At 44.8% G+C, this 23176-nt stretch overlaps 1 protein-coding gene across 3 annotated transcripts in view; it reads left to right on the plus strand.

Moving 5' to 3' along the window:
- The window catches only part of SYMPK (symplekin scaffold protein), a 77794-nt gene that overhangs the window by 23365 nt on the left and 31253 nt on the right, over positions 1–23176 (plus strand). For all 3 annotated transcript variants that reach the window (XM_053696862.1, XM_053696863.1, XM_053696861.1), the window contains exons 7-13: positions 6734–6983; positions 7070–7240; positions 7330–7572; positions 7758–7903; positions 10225–10375; positions 10624–10840; positions 10995–11145. In XM_053696862.1, the coding sequence (XP_053552837.1) occupies positions 6734–6983; positions 7070–7240; positions 7330–7572; positions 7758–7903; positions 10225–10375; positions 10624–10840; positions 10995–11145 (1329 nt within the window). The remainder of the gene's footprint in view (positions 1–6733; positions 6984–7069; positions 7241–7329; positions 7573–7757; positions 7904–10224; positions 10376–10623; positions 10841–10994; positions 11146–23176) is intronic.

A 23176-nucleotide genomic window follows, 5' to 3' on the forward strand; every position in this document is an offset into this window, starting at 1 on the left:
TCTCCTACCTTCCTCTCCTGAGCCTCTTGCCGTCGTCCTCTTCTCCTACCTTCCTCTCCTGAGCCTCTCGTCATCGTTGTCCTCTTCTCCTACCTTCCTCTCCTGAGCCTCTCGTCGTCGTCCTCTTCTACCTTCCTCTCCTGAGGCTCTCGTCGTCCTCTTCTCCTACCTTCCTCTCCTGAGACTCTCATCGTTGTCGTCCTCTTCTCCTACCTTCCTTTCCTGAGACTCTCGTCGTCGTTGTCCTCTTCTCCTACCTTCCTCTTCTGAGCCTCTCGTCGCCGTTGTCCTCTTCTCCTACCTTCCTCTCCTGAGCCTCTCGACGTCGTCGCCGTTGTCCTCTTCTCCTACCTTCCTCTCCTGAGCCTCTCGTCGTCGTTGTCCTCTTCTCCTACCTTCCTCTCCTGAGCCTCTCGTCGTCGTTGTCCTCTTCTCCTACCTTCCTTTCCTGAGCCTCTCGTCGTAGTCCTCTCCTACCTTCCTCTCCTGAGCCTGTCGTCATCGTCCTCCTCTTCTCCTACCTTCCTCTCCTGAGCCTCACGTTGTCGTCCTCTTCTACCTTCCCCTCCTGAGCCTCTCGCCGTCGTCCTCTTCTCCTACCTTCCTCTCCTGAGCCTCTCGTCGTTGTCCTCTTCTCCTACCTTCCGCTCCTGAGCCACCTGTCGTCGTCCTCCTCTTCTCCTACCTTCCTCTCCTGAGCCTCTCGTCGTCCTCTCCTACCTTCCTCTCCTGAGCCTTGTCGTCGTCGTCGTCCTCTTCTCCTACCTTCCTCTCCTGAGCCTCTCGTCGTCGTTGTCCTCTTCTCCTACCTTCCTCTCCTGAGCCTCTCGTCGTTGTTGTCCTCTTTTACTTCCTTCCTCTCCTGAGCCTCTTGCCGTCGTCGTTGTCCTCTTCTCCTACCTTCCTCTCCTGAGCCTCTCGTCGTTGTTGTCCTCTTACTTCCTTCCTCTCCTGAGCCTCTTGCCATCGTCGTTGTCCTCTTGTCGTCGTTGTCCTCTTCTCCTACCTTCCTCTCCTGAGCCTCTTGTCGTCGTCCTCTTCTACTACTCTCGTCGTCCTGTCCTGAGCCACCTGTCGTCGTCCTCTTCTCCTACCTTCCTCTCCTGAGCCTCTTGTCATCGTCGTTGTCCTCTTGTCGTTGTTGTCCTCTTCTCCTACCTTCCTCTCCTGAGCCTCTCGTCGTCATCATCCTCTCCTACCTTCCTCTCCTGAGCCTGTTGTCATCCTCCTCTTCTCCTACCTTCCTCTTCTGAGCCTCTCGTCGTCGTCCTCTTCTCCTACCTTCCTCTCTTGAGCCTCTCGTCGTCGTTGTCCTCTTCTCCTACCTTCCTCTCCTGAGCCTCTCGTCGTCCTCCTCTTCTCCTACCTTCCTCTTCTAAACCTCTCGTCGTCGTCCTCTTCTCCTACCTTCCTCTCCTAAACCTCTCGTCGTCGTTGTCCTCTTCTCCTACCTTCCTCTCCTAAACCTCTCGTCGTCGTTGTCCTCTTCTCCTACCTTCCTCTCCTGAGCCTCTCGTTGTCCTCTTCTCCTACCTTCCTCTCCTGAGCCTCTCGTCGTCGTCCTCTTCTACTACCTTCCTCTCCTGAGCCTCTCGTCGTATACCTCTCCTACCTTCCTCTCCTGAGCCTGTCGTCCTCCTTTTCTCCTACCTTCCTCTCCTGAGCCTCACGTCGTCGTCCTCTTCTACCTTTCTCTCCTGAGTCTCTCATCGTCGTTGTCCTCTTCTCCTACCTTCCTCTCGTCGTCGTTCCTCTTCTCCTACCTTCCTCTCGTCGTCGTCCTCTTCTCCTACCTTTCTTTCCTGAGCTTCTCGGCGTCGTCCTCGTCTCCTACCTTCCTCTCCTGAGCCTCTCGTCGTCGTCCTCTTCTCCTACTGTAATGCCTGATGAAGAAGGAGCAAAAGATCACAACTGCAGACTTGAGAAAATATGTATTTGTATCACTTTCTTAAACAGGCTATTAAATAGCATAGACTGTATGCCTGAAAGTGAAAGGAAATTAATATTTGTAAATAAAGTAATGGATAAATTCAATAGCAGTCTATGTTATCAAATTTGGTAAATAACAGGAAGCAGAACAAAACTTAGGCTTCAGGTGTACTGTATCGTTCAGTACATAAAGTAAAGGAAGTCCCAAATGTGAGATATAAGTACTGGATGCATAAGAAACTTTAGTATATTTATAATGTGTGGAAGGAGTCAATGTGCTGAGTGACAGCGGCAAAAGCGGAGAGATCTGACAATAGTATCAGACGCTGAGAAAGAAACAAATCTTGTGCTTGCAGGTAAGGTTGTTAGAGGAAAACAGTCCCAACTTACTATAGATCGTTGAAATCAGTTCAGCAATGTGACAAGTTAGAATGTTACACCAATCTTGTTTGTTCAGTTACAGTGAGACTGCCATTTAGTGAGAGAGGCTTGGATGTGTGTAGCACAGATTGATATAAAGCAACAAGCAGCAGATAATTTGTAGCTGGTTTCTTAGAGAGGTAACATTGTAGAAACTTGCAGTAGGAAAAACTGGTTCTATTTTGAATGAACAAATTGTAATCCAAAAGAGAGAGCTTGGTATTTAGGCGAGTAGCTGCATTGAGCAGGAGAGCTGTAAACTGCTACAAGGAAAATAACTAAGCACCTGTTTGCACACAGGTGAACACCTAAATAGGCTAAGTCAGCTGACTTGTGAAAACATGGAACAAGTGGAAAATGCGAAGTGGATTCCTTACACCTACCTTCCTCTCGTCGTCGTTCCTCTTCTCCTACCTTCCTCTCGTCGTCGTCCTCTTCTCCTACCTTCCTCTCCTGAGCCTCTCGCCATCGTCCTGTTCTACTACCTTCCTCTCCTGAGCCTCTCGTCGTCGTCCTCTTCTCCTACCTTCCTCTCCTGAGCCTCTCGTCGTTGTCCTCTTCTCCTACCTTCCTCTCCTGATCACTCTCGTCGTCGTCGTTGTCCTCTTCTCCTACCTTCCTCTCCTGATCCCTCTCGTCGTCGTCGTTGTCCTCTTCTCCTACCTTCCTCTCCTGAGCCTCTTTTGTCGTCGTCCTCTTCTCATACCTTCCTCTCGTCGTCCTCTTCTCCTACCTTCCTCTCCTGAGCCTGTCGTCGTCCTCTTCTCCTACCTTCCTCTCCTGAGCCTCTCGACGTCGTCGCCGTTGTCCTCTTCTCCTACCTTCCTCTCCTGAGCCTCTCGTCGTCGTTGTCCTCTTCTCCTACCTTCCTCTCCTGAGCCTCTCGTCGTCGTTGTCCTCTTCTCCTACCTTCCTTTCCTGAGCCTCTCGTCGTAGTCCTCTCCTACCTTCCTCTCCTGAGCCTGTCGTCATCGTCCTCCTCTTCTCCTACCTTCCTCTCCTGAGCCTCACGTTGTCGTCCTCTTCTACCTTCCCCTCCTGAGCCTCTCGCCGTCGTCCTCTTCTCCTACCTTCCTCTCCTGAGCCTCTCGTCGTTGTCCTCTTCTCCTACCTTCCGCTCCTGAGCCACCTGTCGTCGTCCTCCTCTTCTCCTACCTTCCTCTCCTGAGCCTCTCGTCGTCCTCTCCTACCTTCCTCTCCTGAGCCTTGTCGTCGTCGTCGTCCTCTTCTCCTACCTTCCTCTCCTGAGCCTCTCGTCGTCGTTGTCCTCTTCTCCTACCTTCCTCTCCTGAGCCTCTCGTCGTTGTTGTCCTCTTTTACTTCCTTCCTCTCCTGAGCCTCTTGCCGTCGTCGTTGTCCTCTTCTCCTACCTTCCTCTCCTGAGCCTCTCGTCGTTGTTGTCCTCTTTTACTTCCTTCCTCTCCTGAGCCTCTTGCCATCGTCGTTGTCCTCTTGTCGTCGTTGTCCTCTTCTCCTACCTTCCTCTCCTGAGCCTCTTGTCGTCGTCCTCTTCTACTACTCTCGTCGTCCTGTCCTGAGCCACCTGTCGTCGTCCTCTTCTCCTACCTTCCTCTCCTGAGCCTCTTGTCATCGTCGTTGTCCTCTTGTCGTTGTTGTCCTCTTCTCCTACCTTCCTCTCCTGAGCCTCTCGTCGTCATCATCCTCTCCTACCTTCCTCTCCTGAGCCTGTTGTCATCCTCCTCTTCTCCTACCTTCCTCTTCTGAGCCTCTCGTCGTCGTCCTCTTCTCCTACCTTCCTCTCTTGAGCCTCTCGTCGTCGTTGTCCTCTTCTCCTACCTTCCTCTCCTGAGCCTCTCGTCGTCCTCCTCTTCTCCTACCTTCCTCTTCTAAACCTCTCGTCGTCGTCGTCCTCTTCTCCTACCTTCCTCTCCTAAACCTCTCGTCGTCGTTGTCCTCTTCTCCTACCTTCCTCTCCTAAACCTCTCGTCGTCGTTGTCCTCTTCTCCTACCTTCCTCTCCTGAGCCTCTCGTTGTCCTCTTCTCCTACCTTCCTCTCCTGAGCCTCTCGTCGTCGTCCTCTTCTACTACCTTCCTCTCCTGAGCCTCTCGTCGTATACCTCTCCTACCTTCCTCTCCTGAGCCTGTCGTCCTCCTTTTCTCCTACCTTCCTCTCCTGAGCCTCACGTCGTCGTCCTCTTCTACCTTTCTCTCCTGAGTCTCTCATCGTCGTTGTCCTCTTCTCCTACCTTCCTCTCGTCGTCGTTCCTCTTCTCCTACCTTCCTCTCGTCGTCGTCCTCTTCTCCTACCTTTCTTTCCTGAGCTTCTCGGCGTCGTCCTCGTCTCCTACCTTCCTCTCCTGAGCCTCTCGTCGTCGTCCTCTTCTCCTACTGTAATGCCTGATGAAGAAGGAGCAAAAGATCACAACTGCAGACTTGAGAAAATATGTATTTGTATCACTTTCTTAAACAGGCTATTAAATAGCATAGACTGTATGCCTGAAAGTGAAAGGAAATTAATATTTGTAAATAAAGTAATGGATAAATTCAATAGCAGTCTCTGTTATCAAATTTGGTAAATAACAGGAAGCAGAACAAAACTTAGGCTTCAGGTGTACTGTATCGTTCAGTACATAAAGTAAAGGAAGTCCCAAATGTGAGATATAAGTACTGGATGCATAAGAAACTTTAGTATATTTATAATGTGTGGAAGGAGTCAATGTGCTGAGTGACAGCGGCAAAAGCGGAGAGATCTGACAATAGTATCAGACGCTGAGAAAGAAACAAATCTTGTGCTTGCAGGTAAGGTTGTGAGAGGAAAACAGTCCCAACTTACTATAGATCGTTGAAATCAGTTCAGCAATGTGACAAGTTAGAATGTTACACCAATCTTGTTTGTTCAGTTACAGTGAGACTGCCATTTAGTGAGAGAGGCTTGGATGTGTGTAGCACAGATTGATATAAAGCAACAAGCAGCAGATAATTTGTAGCTGGTTTCTTAGAGAGGTAACATTGTAGAAACTTGCAGTAGGAAAAACTGGTTCTATTTTGAATGAACAAATTGTAATCCAAAAGAGAGAGCTTGGTATTTAGGCGAGTAGCTGCATTGAGCAGGAGAGCTGTAAACTGCTACAAGGAAAATAACTAAGCACCTGTTTGCACACAGGTGAACACCTAAATAGGCTAAGTCAGCTGACTTGTGAAAACATGGAACAAGTGGAAAATGCGAAGTGGATTCCTTACACCTACCTTCCTCTCGTCGTCGTTCCTCTTCTCCTACCTTCCTCTCGTCGTCGTCCTCTTCTCCTACCTTCCTCTCCTGAGCCTCTCGCCATCGTCCTGTTCTACTACCTTCCTCTCCTGAGCCTCTCGTCGTCGTCCTCTTCTCCTACCTTCCTCTCCTGAGCCTCTCGTCGTCGTCCTCTTCTCCTACCTTCCTCTCCTGAGCCTCTCGTCGTCGTCCTCTTCTCCTACCTTCCGCTCCTGAGCCTCTCATCGTCGTTGTCCTCTTCTACTACCTTCCGCTCCTGAGCCTCTCGTTGTCGTTGTCCTCTTCTACTACCTTCCTCTCCTGAGCCTCTCGTCGTAGTCCTCTCCTACCTTCCTCTCCTGAGCCTGTCGTCGTCCTCCTCTTCTTCTACCTTCCTCTCCTGAGCCTCACGTCGTCGTCCTCTTCTACCTTCCTCTCCGGAGTCTCTCGTAGTCGTTGTCCTCTTCTCCTACCTTCCTCTCGTCGTCGTTCCTCTTCTCCTACCTTCCTCTCCTGAGCCTCTTGCCGTCGTCCTCTTCTCCTACCTTCCTCTCCTGAGCCTCTCGTCATTGTCCTCTTCTCCTACCTTCCTCTCCTGAGCCTTTCGTCGTTGTCCTCTTCTCCTACCTTCCTCTCGTCATCCTCTTCTGCTACCTTTCTCTCCTGGGATTCTCGTCGTTGTCCTCTCCTGGGACCCTTGTTTTTTTGTTGTTGTTTTTTTTTTCTCCTTCTGTCCTTCCTTCCTTCTCCTAAGCCTCTTGTTGTTGTTGTCCTCTTCTCCTACCTTTCTCTCCTAGGCCTCTTGTCCTCCTACCTTCTGTGTCCCCCAATGTCCTCTTCTCCTACCTTCCTCTCCTTAGTCTCTCGTTGTACTCTTGTTTTTTTTTTCCCTACCTTCCTCCCCTAGTTTTCTCTCATGCTTTTTCATTTTTTTCATCGCCTATCTTCCTTTCTTGAACCCCTTGTCCTCCAGCTCTTCCAGCTTCCTCCCATAAGTCTCTGTTCCTTCTCTTCTCCTACCTCTGCTTCATGAGTTTTGTGTCCTCCTACGCTTTCAGTTTCATCTTATGGACCCCTCATCCGCTGCCTCTTACCTCCACCCCTGGGTTTCTCATTATATTCCTTCTATATTCCTTATTAATATTTTTGTTCCCCTCCTTTTCTTCTCCCTTGCAGTGGGTTATTCGCTCCCGATCACGTTCAGAGCGACAGGAGTCCTGCTGGGATTTAATAACCGAGATGGCTGGTGACATTCTCCTTTTGCTAGAGTCTGATAATGATGGGATCCGCACTCATGCAGTCAAATTTGTAGAGAGTCTTTCAGTCACCCTCTCCCCTCGTACTTCAGACAGTGAGGTCCCTAAGAGACAAGAGGGGGACATTAGCCTTGACCAGATCCCAACAGATCACCCATACCTTAAATACAGTAAGTAACTGTTCCATTAAATTAAACATCTCATTTTTGCCAGAACTGTGAGGACTTCCAGTCAAGGTCATACTCTGTCACTGCAGATGATCTGTGTGATGTTGGGAAGCATGCTTTTAAGGAGCTGCTGAAGTTCATGGCGCATCCTGCCATCTCCAGCATAAATCTGACTGCAGCTCTGGGATCTTTGGCCTCTATCGCCCGTCAGAGGCCTATGTTCATGGGAGAAGTGATCCAGGCATATGAGTCTCTCCATGGTGAGTCCTTTATCTCCTAGTATCTTCTGTATCAGAGCGTCTTCTTTCCCGGCAGTTTCCCCCTCAGTAATGTCCCTGTTCCCCTACAGCCAACCTGCCCCCTACTCTGGCAAAATCTCAGGTGAGCAGTGTGAGGAAGAACTTAAAGCTGCATTTGTTGAGTGTCCTACGGCACCCATTATCCTGCGACTACCAGGGTCCCATCAGCACCCTCCTGCTGGACCTGGGAACCAGCCAGAGCGAGATCACCAGAAATCTTCCCCCTCCCAGAGATAATAGCCGCAAAAGGACCAGAGAAGGGGGTGATGGGGCCCCAAAGAAGAGCCGCACGGGTGAGTAGAAAAGAAAATGTAACAACCTCTGAGGAATTCACAGTATTTATATATAGCGAAAAGTGCAGTCCCCGAGCATGTGGTGAAGAACCAGGAGGGATCTGATGAACATGGTGGTGCTGTACCAGGGAGTAGTGTGGTGTATATGAGTCTTGTGTTAAATAGCAGCATCTGTTTTACTGCAGATACCCCGCTGGCTGATGACGACGACGAGAAGGACATGGTACCGATGCCGCCTGCACCTCCCCCTGCGACCGTCACGCTATCAGCCACAGATATCACTGCTGAGTTCCTTCGTCCTCTGCTTACCCCAGAGAGCGTGGCTAACCTGGTCAGTGTGACTTGCTGACTGGTCTGTTATTGGCACTTATGTTTGTGTAGTGGCAACCGATCTCCCTATCACACTTGTATTGTATAGTTTCCCAGTGGGGGCCAGTGACTCATGAGGGGTCTCTAGACATCCAGGGATTTGTACAAATGTAAACAGTAGAGGAATGAGAGGCATCATAACATAGAAATATCCCTCAAAATGTGCGGCAACTCTTAATTCTGCTGCCCTAGGCACAGATATAGATGGCTTAGGGTTATCTTATTCTAGCAATTCTATGTTATGCTTTAACCCTTTCGGGACTGGGTTAAAATGTCTACATCGGAACAACTGTTCCGATGTAGACAAATTGAAACCACGCGATCGTGCACACGATGGCGAGATTTCAATTATTAGATTGCATCTGGGGGGCGTCCCTACAACCCTAGGAACGCCCTCCAGACCGCGATCAAATCCTGTAAGCACAGAAGGCTTCAGGACAGCCGTTGGCTATGACGTTCTATTCCGTCATAACGGCTCTAAAGCCCAGTGTAATTATGACGGAATAGAACGGCATTAAAAGGTTCTCTAACATTCCTTTGTGAACTTAAATATAGAAATAGAAGTCTGAGCTTGCTGAAGTGTTAGACCACGTGCGCCGTGCACTTGGCGTGTCACACGGACTTTGGTTCAAATAGACGTGCGTTATACTGAGATGACCATGAGTAGCTGTATCCGGAGCCAGATTAGTGATAAAGTACAACACACAGATATCTATGCTAATCGCTAATTGTGCCAAATTCCGCTCCCTGCAGCCATATATGTATAATAATGCACGTACCTAGGTTCCACCACCCAAAGCAACAGCCTGGAACTGGGGGAGGTTAGGGGCTGACAGAGGAACGTCAGGGGACTAAGCCTTGAGGTCTGATATGACTATAGGGTAACGGGCTGTAGGGACAGGGACATGGTCACATTATAGTATTACTTTAGCAGAGAGACTACAGTTGTGCTCATAAGTTTACACACCCTGGCAGAATTTATGATTTCTTGGCCATTTTTCAGAGAGTATGAATGATAACACAAAGGTCGACTTGACCTTGTGTGAAAGAAAAGGTTTCTCTGAAAAATGGCCAAGAAATCATAAATTCTGCCAGGGCATATAAACTTATGAGCACAACTGTATATGCCAGACCACGTGTTAGTCCATAAACTCCTAATAATTTCACTTCAAGGTATAGAAGATGCGGGATGTGTCCTGATACTGCCGTTGGTGTGTTCTGTACCTGATAATCCCCCTGGTGTGTTCTGTACCTGATAATGCCCCTGGTGTGTTCGGGAATAGTCTCCTGATATTGCCGTTGGTGTGTTCTGTACCTGATACTGCCCCTGGTGTGTTCGGGAATAGTCTCCTGATATTGCCGCTGGTGTGTTCTGTACCTGATACTGCCGTTGGTGTGTACTGTACGTGATAATGCCCCTGGTGTGTTCGGGAATAGTCTCCTGATATTGCCGCTGGTGTGTTCTGTACCTGATACTGCCGTTGGTGTGTTCTGTACCTGATACTGCCGTTGGTGTGTTCTGTACCTGATACTGCCGTTGGTGTGTTCTGTACCTGATAATGCCCCTGGTGTGTTCGGGAATAGTCTCCTGATATTGCCGCTGGTGTGTTCTGTACATGATACTGCCCTTGGTGTGTTCTGTACCTGATACTGCCCCTTGTGTGTTTGGTGCTAGTCTACTGATACTGCCCCTGGTGTGTTCTGTACCTGATACTGCCCCTGGTGTGTTCGGGAATAGTCTCCTGATATTGCCGCTGGTGTGCTCTGTACCTGATACTGCCCCTGGTGTGTTCTGTACATGATACTGCCGCTGGTGTGTTCGGTGCTAGTCTCCTGATACTGCCCCTGGTGTGTTCTGTACCTGATACTGCCGCTGGTGTGTTCAGTGCTAGTCTCTTGATACTGTCGCTGTTGTGTTCTGTACCTGATACTGTCGCTGTTGTGTTCTGTACCTGATACTGTCGCTGGTGTGTTCTGTACCTGATACTGCCGCTGGTGTGTTCTGTACCTGATACTGCCGCTGGTGTGTTCTGTACCTGATACTGCCGCTGGTGTGTTCTGTACCTGATACTGCCGCTGGTGTGTTCTGTACCTGATACTGCCGCTGGTGTGTTCGGTGCTAGTCTCCTGATACTGCCGCTGGTGTGTTCGGTGCTAGTCTCCTGATACTGCCGCTGGTGTGTTCTGTACCTGATACTGCCGCTGGTGTGTTCTGTCCCCGATACTGCCCCTGGTGTGTTTGGTACTAGTCTCCTGATGCTTTTTCTGGTGTGTTCTGCACAGGTCCTCATCAGTATGGTTTACCTCCCGGATACGATGCCCACATCATTCCAAGCCACTTACACCCCTGTAGAATCTGCAGGAACAGATGACCAGATTCGACATCTTTCTCGACTAATGGCCACGCAAATGACAGCAGCTGGCATCGGACCTGGTAAGAAAGCATGTGGTAGACAAGGGGGTGAGGAAAGGCTGGTATATAAGGGGGACAGAATGTGATGTTAATAGATGGGGATTACAAAACTTAAGCTCAGGAGCAGACTGCCTCATTATGCAATCTATGCAGGATTGGGTTTACAGAGTTTGATTCTTTTTTTCTTTAATTAGTCAGAGGGTTTTGTTTATATGGGAAAATATGAAGATTTCTGAATATGTTGTAAATTAGATTATTCACTCCTGTAGGTATGGAACAGGCTAAAGAAAGCCCAGAAACCATTGAGGAGGTGGTCTCCAAACCAGAGGGGTTGATTATTAAGCGTCGAGTATCAGCCATCTCAAAGGGTCAAGCCATCTCTGTATTGGGGGCTGAGAACATAGGGATCAAGGAAGAGAAAGCAGAAGATGAAGCCCCTCTTGCCAAGAGACGTCCAGAGCCCATTATACCAGGCTCTCAGTTGAGGTGAGTGCCTGTTTGGTGAGAAGTACTCCTTGCTTTTGGGACTGGAGTAATATCCTAGACTTAAAAAATAGCCCCTTTTGGGTGGCAACCAAACTGTACCCATAGAGCGAATCTCTCCACTTACCCTTGGCTTCCATTAATTTACCTTCTCCAGGTCGGCTGGAGCCATTGGCCGTAAGAAGATGTTCCGACTGAAGGAGGTGTCTGAGCCGCTGTCAGAAGCTCAGATGAAATTTTTAAAGTTGGGATCCGTACGACGCATCCTCCAGGCAGAGAAAAGCGTGGGGAACAGTGGTGGAGCACAGGTACGTCTAGTGCCGTTTCATCAGTGTAGCATATTTTACGTAACGTTTACTGTAATGATGTTTAATATTGTTCCTTCTTCTGTTAATACAGTTTCAGAAAAGACTTTCGGCTAATAATTCAGAAAATAGTAAGAAATGTATTTTTGAAGTTAGGAAATTGTTTTTCGCCCTTGTAAGTAATTGTACGTGGGTAGAACACTACATATATAAAGTAAACAGCCACTCAAAAAGTTAAAGGGAAATGGAACTCAAAATGTTTCTTTCATTATTCAGATAAAGAATACAATTTTAAAAAAGTTTCCAATTTACTTCTATTATCAAATTAGCTTTGATCTCATGTTGTTCTTTGTTGAAGAGATATCTAGATAGGTAGCATGCACATATCTGGAGCACTACATGACAGGAAATAGTGTTGCCATCTAGTGCTCTTGCTAATGTATAACATTGGTATGTATGTATGTGTGTGTATGTATATACAGTATATATTTAGACACAGGAATATATATATTTATTTACAGTCCTTTCTATTCAAATACCTTTTAACACTTAATTTTTTTTTAAATATATATTTATGAATAATTTTTGTTACATAGTGTATATTATTATTATTAGTTATTTGTAAAGCACCAACAAATTCCACAGCGCTGTCCATGGGTACAGAAGATAAAAGTACAACAATGATACAATATTTTTAAGACACAGGACAACAGCCCTATTCCCGTGGGAACTTAGAATCTAAATAATGTGTATGCGGCGCTTAAAGGAACATTGTGCATGCATGAAGACAATAGTGAGCTAAAACATAAACTGTAAATTAGATTTATCATGAACAGAAAAAAGAAAATTTATGCTTACCTGATAAATTTTTCTTTTTTGACACGATGAGTCCACGGATTATCTTAATTACTAATGAGATATTCACCTCCTGGTCAGCAGGAGGAGGCAAAGAGCACCACAGCAGAGCTGCATATATAGCTCCTCCCTTCCCTCCCACTCCAGTCATTCGACCAAAGTTAGGAAGAGAAAGGAAAAGCCAAGGTGCAGAGGTGTCTGAAGTTTACATATCCCACAACCTGTCTTAGAGAAACAATGCAACACGTATAATACTCTTTAGTCAAAAAGAAAGAGAAGTAGCCGTAGCTTTCTGTCCCTTACGTTTTCCTGAGAAAATCACAAACAAAGAAGAAGACTGACGAAAGTCCTTAGTCGCCTGTAAGTAAAACTTTAAAGCATGGACCACGTCCAAATTGTGCAGAAGTCGTTCTTTCTGAGAAGGAGGATTAGGACACAAAGAAGGAACTACAATCTCCTGATTAATGTTCTGATCAGAAACTACTTTAGGAAGAAATCCTAATTTAGTACGTAGAACTAACTTGTCAGAATGAAAAATAAGGTAAGGGAACTCATACTGCAATGCCGAGAACTCAGACACTCTGTGAGCAGAAGAAATAGCAACAAGAAATAAAAATGTCCAAGATAACTTAATATCTAAGGAATGCATAGGCTCAAACGGAGCCCCTTAAAGAACTTTGAGAACCAAATTAAGCCTCCATGGAGGAGTAACTGTCTTGAACACAGGCGTAATCCTGACCAAGGCCTGACAAAAAGAATGCACATCTGGAACATCAGCCAGACGTTTGTGTAACAAAAAAGATAAGGCAGAAATATGACCCTTTAGGGAACTTATCGATATTCCTTTCTCCAAACCTCTTAGAGAAAGGACAAATTTCTAGGAATCCTAACTCTACTCCAGGAGTAGCCTTTAGATTCACACCAATAGAAATATTTACGCCATATCCTATGGAAAATCCTTCTAGATACAGGCTTAAGAGCCTGAATCATGGTCTCTATGACCAAGTCAGAAAAACCCCGCTTGGATAAAAATAAGCATTCCATCTCCAAGCAGTCAGCTTCAGAGAAACTAGATTTGGGTAAAGAAAGAGCCCCTGAATCAGAGGGTCCTTCCTCAACGGAAGTCTCCAAGGTGGCAGAGAAGACATGTCCTCCAGATCTGCCTACCAAATTCTGCAAAGCCAAGCCAGAGCTATGAGAATACCCACTGCCCTCTCCCGCTTGATTCGAGCAATGACCCGAGGAAGAAGAGCAAATGGAGGAAAAAGGTATGCTAGACTGAAAGTCCAAGGTACTCCCAGGGCATCTATCGGCTCCGCCTGGGGGTCCCTGGACCTCAACCCGTATCTCGGGAGCTTGGCATTCTGACGAGAAGCCATGAGATCCAATTTCCGGCTGACCCCATTTGAGGATCAGGCTCAAAAACACTTCCGGATGGAGATCCCACTCCCCCGGATGAAAGGTCTGCCTGCTCAGGAAATCCGCCTCCCAGTTGTTCACCCCAGGGATGTGGATCACCGACAGATAGCAAGAGTGGGTTTCCGCCCACTGAATAATTTGGTTACCTCTGTCATCGCTAGGGAACTTCTCGTTCCTCCCTGATGATTGATGTAAGTTATGTTCCGACTGGAACCTGATAAACTGGGCCAAGGTTAACTGAGGCCAGGCCAAAAGAGCATCGAAGATCGCCCTTAGCTCCAGAATATTTATAGGAAGAACAGACCCTGACTGAGTCCAAACTCCCTGACCCTTTAGGGAGTCCCAGACTGCCCCCTCAACCTAGAAGGATGATGTCTGTAATCATTATCACCCAAGATGGTCTGCGAAAGCAGGATCCCTGGGAAAGATGATCTAGAGACAACCACCATTGCAGAAAATCCCTTGTCTCCTGCTCCCAAAGTATTTGAAGAGACAAGTCCGCATAATCTCTGTTCCATTACCTGAGCATGTTTAACTGCAGAGGTCTGAGGAGAAACCGAGCAAACGGGATGATGTCCATTGCCGCCACCATCAGCCCGATTACCTCCATACACTGAGCCACTGATGGCCGAGGAGTGGACTGAAGGGCTAGACAAGTATCGAAAATCTTTGACTTCCTGACTTCTGTCAGAAAAAAAAAAACTTCATTGATAGGGAATCTAAAATGGTTCCCAAGAAAGTTACCTTTGTATTTGGGACCAAGGAACTCTTTTCCAAATTTACCTTCCACCCGTGAGATCGCAGGAAGGCTAACGCCAAGTCCGTGTGGGATCTGGCTTGTTGTAAGGATGGCGCCTGGACTAAGATGTCATCCATATAGGAAGCACCGCCACCAGCGAACCCAGAACCTTTGTGAAAATTCTGGGAGCTGTGGCAAGACTAAGGGGAAGAGCCACGAACTGGAAGTGTTTGTCCAGAAAGGCAGCCCTTAGGAACGTGTGATTTTCCCTGTGAATGGGAACATGCAGGTACACGTCCTTTAAATCCACTGTTGTCTTAAATTGACCCTCTTGGATCGAAGAAAGAATGGAACGAATAGTTTCCATCTTGAAAGACGGTACTCTGAGAAATTTGTTTAGACTCTTGAGATCTAAATTAGGCATGAAAGTTCCCTCTTTTTTGGGAACCACAAACAGATAGGAATAAAATCCTAGACCCTGTTCCTGATTCGGAACAGGAACGCTCACTCCCAGGTCGGAGAGGTCTTTGATACAGAGTAAGAACGCCTCTCCTTTTGTCTGGTCTACAACTAATCTTGAAACAGAAACCTGCCTCTGGGAGGAAAACTTTTGAACTCTAGTCTTTATTCCTGGAACACTATTTTTATTGCCCAGGGATCCAGAACATCTCGAACCCAATCCTGAGCAAAGAAGGAAAGTCTGCCCTTTACAAGATCCAGTCTCGGATCAGGGGCAGACCCTTCATGCTGTCTTCGATTCAATAGCAGGCTTCTTGGATTGTTTTCCCTTATTCCAAGACTGACTGGGTCTCCATGAAGGTTTAATCTGTTCCTACTTGGAGGAGGAAGAGAGAGAATTTCCTTTGAAATTTCGAAAATAACGAAAATGACTCTGTCGTCCCTTATGTTTAAAGCTCTTGTCCTGAGGGAGAAGGGGACCCTTACCTCCCCGTAATGAAAGAAATGATTTCCGACAAGCCAGTCCCAAACAAGGTTTTCCCCTTGTAAGGAATCTCTAACAGCTTAGACTTAGAGGACACATCCGCAGACCAAGGTTTTAACCATAAGGCTCTGCGAGCTAGAACAGAGAAGCCTGAAATCCTTGCTCCCAGTGTGATAACTTAAAGGGAAGCATCCGAAATAAAGGAATTAGTCAACTTAAGTGCTTTTATCCTATCCTGGATTTCATGCAGAGGAGTTTCTGTCCTAATAATTCCAGACAACACATCAAACCAATATGCCGCCACACCAGTGACGGCAGCAATGCACCCAGCTGGCTGCCATTGTAAGCCCTGGTATATATGTTTTTGAGTAACCCCTCTAATTTATTTGAAAGCACAACTATCCTCTATGGGAATAGTAGTTCTCTTAGCTAGGGTGGAAACAGCTCCTTCCACCTCATGGACTGTTTGCCAAGCCTCCTTCACTGCGTTAGCTATGGGAAACATCTTTTTAAATATAGGAGATGGGGAAAAATGGCCAGTCATACCGGAGCCCTTCAGGGTAACTAGAACCTCCTGTAATAACCTGTTCATAATTCTCATATAATGAAAAACAGATTATTTGTAACTGTAAAGAGGAACACCTAATGTTATAAGTCTGTAACAAAAGGGTTAATTAATTACAGCAGTTACTTCAGTAATTGAGTCCCAGCAGTAGGAATATATATATATATATATATATATATATATATATATATATATATATATATATATATATATATATATATATATATATATATATATATATATAAATAAAGGAATATATATATATATATATATATATATATATATATATATATATATATATATATATATATATATGAAAGAATAGGTGGAATGAGTTAAATAATAATATTCATTAGGAGAGTCTGAATATTAATTTATCTGTAGTTGATAAGTAGCATGCACAAATAATAATGTAAAGTCTGTATATGCAGCACTTAGCAGGTCAAAGCAAGCAGATTTATACACTTAGGCTGGTTTGAGAAGCAGGTAGTAGAGTTGTGCACACATGGAAGCAATTGACCCAGAGAGCTAGTAGTAAGTACAGGCTGTAGTTAAGTTGCTTAGACAAAGTATACTGCAGACAGTGTAGACAATGCACATTTAGCAAGCATGACTGAAAAGAGCAGCATGGCAGAATAATTTGTATTCAGAACAAAAGTACTTGCGTGACCGGTAGCTCTAGCGTGGAACAGATAGGCAAATAGGAGAATGATCCGGTGTAGATACTAGGAGAGACGGACTTCCAGGAGAGAACAGGAACAGCAGCTGAGATCCTTAGCGTGCTGCTGCAGCGTGTGAAATCCTCAGTGTGAAAGGAAACAGGCGGATGAATACGCCAGGAATGTAGATCCAAACAGGTAGTGCAGGGCTGACAGGGAGACTCAGATGAATACCAGAATCAGCAAACAGGTAGGTGTAAATTAGGCAATAATTGGGTAGCTAGGTTTTGAAGTAACACAGAGCAAAGTTACACCTTTCAGGAATTAGAGACTTGACTTGTCAAATAAATGAGTAAGGTTAGCACTACTCAAAGCAACAAAATAATCAAGCAATGAGTTGATGTGAGAATGAGGTTATAAAGGCTTTAGGGGTGGAGTTCCAGTTAAAGGGACATTACAGATCCCCCCCTTTAAGGCATCAGCTCCGAAGATGCCAGGGATGGTTTGAGGGGATAGCGCTTGTGGAACGCAGCTACCCGCATAGGGGCATGAACCTGGGAATGAGGAACCCACGAATCCTCCTCCGGACCGTAAACCTTCCAGCGGATTAGATACTGTAATCGTCCTCGTAGCATTCGGGAGTCGAGTATAGATTCAACTTCATATTCTTCATGCTCATCCAAAATCACTGGAGGAGGAGCAACCGTCCTACGAGTGAATTCACTACTCGTCCTATGAGGCTTTAGAAGAGAAACATGAAATGATGGGTGTAAGCCGTATTTAGATGGAAGATCCAGAACAACAGCTGAAGGGTTGAGAATACGTTTAATCTTAAAAGGTCCAACAAACTGACTACCCAACTTTCTGGATGGTATAGAGAGTTTCAAATTCTTGGTAGAAAGCCATACCAGGTCACCCAATTTGTATTCAGGACTAGGTCTATGTCTAGCATTATAATAATACTGCTGATCGGTTTTAGCTTTCTGTAGATGTTCTTTTAGAAGAATCAAACTATCCTGTAAGTTGGTGAGATAGGATTTAGCGGAAGGAGTGTTGGTGTTGGTTTGTGTAAGTCGAATAGACTGTGGGTGGTATCCGTAGGTGGCATAAAACGGAGTCATCTTGGTGGAACTAGAAACCGAATTGTTGTAAGAAAATTCGGCTAACGGAAGATGTTCCAACCAGTCATCCTGTAGATGAGAAACATAGCATCTAAGATACTGTTCAAGTATACCATTTACTCTCTCTGTGAGTCCATTTGTCTGGGGATGATAAGACGTAGATAATCTAGGATGAATGGAGAGTGACTTACAGAGGTCTTTCCAAAAATTGGAAGTGAACTGAGATCCACGATCCGTTATGATAGAGTGTGGTATCCCATGTAATCGTACGACATGTTTAAGGAAAGCTGTAGCTGTGTCACTGGCAGTAGGTAGTGATTTCATAGCGATGAAATGAGCCAGCTTAGTCAGGTGATCAACAACAACCATGATGGTATTGTGATCCTGTGAAGGGGGAAGCTCAACAATGAAATCCATAGAGATAACACTCCATGGGGTATCAGGAATAGATAAAGGAGTGAGATAACCAATGGGTTTCTTTTTCTCTGTTTTGTATCTTGCACAGACATCACAAGTGGACACGTATTTCTGAATGGTCTTGCCCATGTGTGGCCACCAAAAGTCTCTGTGTAAGAGTTCTTTAGTTTTGAAGACTCCTTGATGTCCAGATAAGGGGTTATCATGGAAATGAGAGAGGAGTCTCTGTCTAAGAGTCTGTGGGATGTATAGCTTGTTATGAAAAGTGTACAGGCCAGTTGGTTCCTTTATTAACTGAGTATGAGTGGGTATGTTATCAGTTGCTAAAGCTGTTAGAATGTCGAGCTCCAAAGTACTTAGAGCTGCTATGATTTTGTGACTAGGTATAAGTTGTGAGAAACAGTCACTTATAGGTTTGTCATGATAGGGCATCTGCCTTACCATTGAGCTTACCCGGTCTATATGTTATATGGAAATTGAATCTGTCAAGAAATAGGGACCATCTTACTTGACGAGAGGATAAGGTCTTGTTCTGTTTCAAGTATTGAAGGTTTTTGTGGTCTGTGAATATTAAGAAAGGTTTGTCAACTCCCTCTAATATATGTCTCCATACTTCTAAAGCACATTTTATGGCTAGAAGTTCTTTATCACCCACAGAGTAATGTACCTCAGCTGGTAAAAGGGTTCTTGAAAAGTAGGCTATAGGGTGAGTGTCATGTTGGTCTTTAATTCTTTGGGATAGAACTGCTCCTATACCAGTGTCAGAGGCATCAACCTCCACAATGAACTGACATGAATGATCAGGCAAACTTAATATTGGGGCTGTAGTAAAACAGGTCTTCAAATAATTGAAGGATTGATCTGCTTCAGGTGTCCAATGAAATTTAGAACTTTTCTTAGTTAAAGAAGTAAGGGGTTTTACTTTCATAGAAAAATTGTGAATAAATCTACGATAAAAATTGGCGAACCCCAAGAATCTCTGGAGAGATCTAAGAGTAGTGGGTACTGGCCAATTCTTAATAGCTAATAACTTTTCTGGGTCCATCTGTACCTTATCGGGTGTTATGATATACCCTAAAAATGTTATCCTTTGTACATGAAATTGGCATTTTTCAGCCTTTGCAAAGAGTCTGTGATCACGTAATCGTGTAAGAACCCATCTCACATGTTTTATATGTTCCTCTGTTGTTTTAGAGTAAATTAGTATGTCGTCCAAATAAATTATGACGCATACGTCTGTTAGATCTTTGAAAATCTCATTAATAAAATGCTGGAATGTAGCAGGGGCGTTACAGAGCCCAAAAGGCATCACTCGGTACTCAGAGTCCGTATCTGGTTCGAAATGCAGTTTTCCACTCATCCCCCTCCTTGATACGTATTAAATTATACGCGCCCTTTAAGTCAAGTTTAGTGAAGATGGTGGCACCGTTTAGGCGTTCAAGGAGTTCGGGGATGAGAGGCAATGGATACCGATTCTTTACAGTAACTGCATTGAGGGCCCTGTAATTGATGATGGGTCTTAAGGTCTTATCTTTGTTAGTCACAAAGAACAACCCTGCTGCAGCAGGCGATGTAGAGGGGACTATAAATCCTTTCCGAATGTTATTGTCTAAATATTCTCGCAGATACTGTAACTCTTTCTGCGAGAGAGGATAAACTTTCCCAAAAGGAACCTTAGCCCCTGGGATTAAATCTATGGGGGGGTAGAACCTCAGCCTCCTTTAAATCAAACACATCTAATAAATCATGATAGTGAACAGGTATCTCTGGGTCTACAGTGCCCAAGATCTGATGCGGGAAACAGGTAGAAGAACAATACGAGGAATTAAATGTGACAGTGGGTGTAACCCAATCTATGCTAGGGTTATGTTTAGTTAACCAAGTGTAACCCAATATCAGAGTATGAAGTGCAGTTGGAATTACATCAAAACTTGTGTTCAGTATGTCCTTCAGAAGTAGAGATTAATAGGGGTATAGTGTGTTTTGTTATGGGACCTTTATGTATCAAAGAACCATCAATTAATCTTATGAACACAGGATTTTGTTTAGTGACACAAGGTATTTTATTAAGCTCAACATATGTAGCATCAATAAAGCAGTCAGAAGCCCCAGAGTCTACTATCGCCTCAGTCTTGATTCGCTGTCGGTCCCACTGTAAGGAGAGAGAGAGTGTCAATGACTTTTGTCTTATGTGTGTAGTAGTACAACTAAGTGTTAGTAGTTTACCCTTTTTCTGTCGATGTAAAATGGGACAGGATATTACAGTATGTTCTTTACTAGCGCAGTAAAGACAGAGGTTTGCTAGGCGTCGTCTGGTTTTTTCCTCAGGGGTCAGAGGACCTTTAATTACTCCTATTTCCATAGGTGTATGTGGGTTATGTATCTTTTCTGTAGGGCTTACTGGCAATCTTTTGAGAGGTGTGTCTGATGTGTACCTTTCTAACCTTCTTTCTCTTATTCTGCGGTCTAGTGTTGTGGCTAGTTTTATTAAGCCGTGTAAGTTATCAGGCATCTCCAATCTAGAGATCTCATCTTTTAAAGCTTCATTTAGGCCTAATCTGAATTGGTTTTTTAATGTAATATCATTCCAGAGTGAGTCGGTAGCCCACATCTGGAATTCAGTTATAAAGTCCTCAACAGGCCTCTTTCCTTGTCTGAGAGCTCTTAATTTTGTTTCAGCCTGAATTTGAGTGTTACAATCTTCATAAAGTGCACTCATAGCTGTGAAAAACAAATCTAAGGAATCCAAAATAGAGTCATTGGACTCAAAAAATCGATTTGCCCATGACCTTGGCTCACCTATGAGATATGAGATTGTAGTGCAAACTTTAATTTTTTCAGTACAGTAGGTCTTAGGCTTCATTGCATATAGCAGTAAACAAGCATTTTTAAAATCCCTGAAATCACTCCTTTTCCCTGAAAATAAAGCTGGCGGGTTCATCTGAGGTTCTGGAGGTTCTGGGACTCTTGTTACAGTCAATTCTTTAACTACATTTCTTAGAGTTGTGTTTTCTGTTTGTAGGTCAGTGAGTGCTCTTGCAAGGTAATCCACCTTATGGTTTAGAGTGTCTAACTCTTTTTGCACAGATTGAGGTTCCATACTGCTGGTTTTAGGGCTTGATTATTATGTAATAACCTGTTTATAATTCTCATATAATGAAAAACAGATTATTTGTAGCTGTAAAGTGGAACACCTAATGTTATAAGTCTGTAACAAAAGGGTTAATTAATTACAGCAGTTACTTCAGTAATTGAGTCCCAGCAGTAGGAATATATATATATATGAATAAAGGAATATATATATATATGAAAGTATAGGTGGAATGAGTTAAATAATAATATTCATTAGGAGAGTCTGAATATTAATTTATCTGTAGTTGATAAGTAGCATGCACAAATAATAATGTAAAGTCTGTATATGCAGCACTTAGCAGGTCAAAGCAAGCAGATTTATACACTTAGGCTGGTTTGAGAAGCAGGTAGTAGAGTTGTGCACACATGGAAGCAATTGACCCAGAGAGCTAGTAGTAAGTACAGGCTGTAGTTAAGTTGCTTAGACAAAGTATACTGCAGACAGTGTAGACAATGCACATTTAGCAAGCATGATTGAAAAGAGCAGCATGGCAGAATAATTTGTATTCAGAACAAAAGTACTTGCGTGACCGGTAGCTCTAGCGTGGAACAGATAGGCAAATAGGAGAATGATCCGGTGTAGATACTAGGAGAGACGGACTTCCAGGAGAGAACAGGAACAGCAGCTGAGATCCTTAGCGTGCTGCTGCAGCGTGTGAAATCCTCAGTGTGAAAGGAAACAGGCGGATGAATACGCCAGGAATGTAGATCCAAACAGGTAGTGCAGGGCTGACAGGGAGACTCAGATGAATACCAGAATCAGCAAACAGGTAGGTGTAAATTAGGCAATAATTAGGTAGCTAGGTTTTGAAGTAACACAGAGCAAAGTTACACCTTTCAGGAATTAGAGACTTGACTTGTCAAATAAATGAGTAAGATTAGCACTACTCAAAGCAACAAAATAATCAAGCAATGAGTTGATGTGAGAATGAGGTTATAAAGGCTTTAGGGGTGGAGTTCCAGTTAAAGGGACATTACACCTCCTTAGGTAGCAAACGAAGGTGATCCAGAGAATCACTTCAGTATCAGAGAAAGGAGTTACCCCGACGGAGTCTGAGATGTTTCCCTTATATACTACTGAAGTATCTTCCACTTTTAACTTTAGGGAATAAACATTCGCAATAGTTACTTTGTATGTGATTAAATAAATTTCATCAAGCGTTCTCCCTGCAGCATGGGAAAAACAGACAATGCAACATATATCGCTAAAGACCTTAGAGAAGCGATGTCTTGCTAAGTAACTCCAGATGGAGTTGGTGAAGAAGCGCAGGGCACTGCACGGGTGGACTGTAATATTTTATGGACACTTAATGAGAATCCCCTTTTTCTCTATAGAAAAGTTCTCATAACAAAGAACAGGGAAATGTAAAGCCACAGTCTCCCTGCAGCATTTTGTTTAATAACAGAAGTAGACACTTTAAAGCCGATAACCATGCATTGTAGGGTCTTCTTGAACCATCAGACTGACGTATGGATGATTAATCCCATAAAGGTCTTAACTGATTTTATCCAAATAAACATATAAAGACCGTTACTGTTTCTTTAAAGTGGAAACCTCTTTTTAATTATTAGGGCAGCTAACCCCTTTAGACCTCATCATAACCCCGGCTGAAGGGCCTGTTAATCCTTCTGTTAAAAACCTGACGGCTGTAGCGCTGTCTCTAAGCGCAACACTCTGACATAATATTTTCCGCTCCCTCCGCTAACCGGAAGTGCAAGGGAAGAGGTGCCTAAGCGCAAACACTAGGATCTACTAGTCTCCTTCTTTCCGATAACCGAAAGTACTAAATAAGCGGTGCGCAACCAAATTGGCGCCACGCAAGCTCCGCCCCTCGTGGACGTTTCAATAGCCCTCTCCCGGTCGCCATTATTATTAAGCTAAACGACCGGGTGCAAAATAAGGCTGCTCAGCTTCCTTTCCTATGCCTTAGGCAGCTGCTTAGCCCGTATGACCTCTCTAAGAGTTAAACACCCTCACACTGAGCTTGCTCTCTGCAGTATACAATAGTCTGTCAGTATGAAGTCTCCCGGTCGGCTATGTATTAGTTATGAAACCGCCGGGAGATGAGTCACATGTCCTATACAGTGCCAGTGCCTGCGTCCAAGCTGCCAAGTGTCCCCTAAAACAACTAGGAGAATGCATCTCTGTTAACCCCTTTAATAAGGAGCCCAAATTCGATGAGG

This window comes from Bombina bombina, unplaced genomic scaffold (assembly GCF_027579735.1).
Source record: "Bombina bombina isolate aBomBom1 unplaced genomic scaffold, aBomBom1.pri scaffold_723, whole genome shotgun sequence".
In the NCBI taxonomy this organism is placed as follows: Eukaryota; Metazoa; Chordata; class Amphibia; order Anura; family Bombinatoridae; genus Bombina; species Bombina bombina.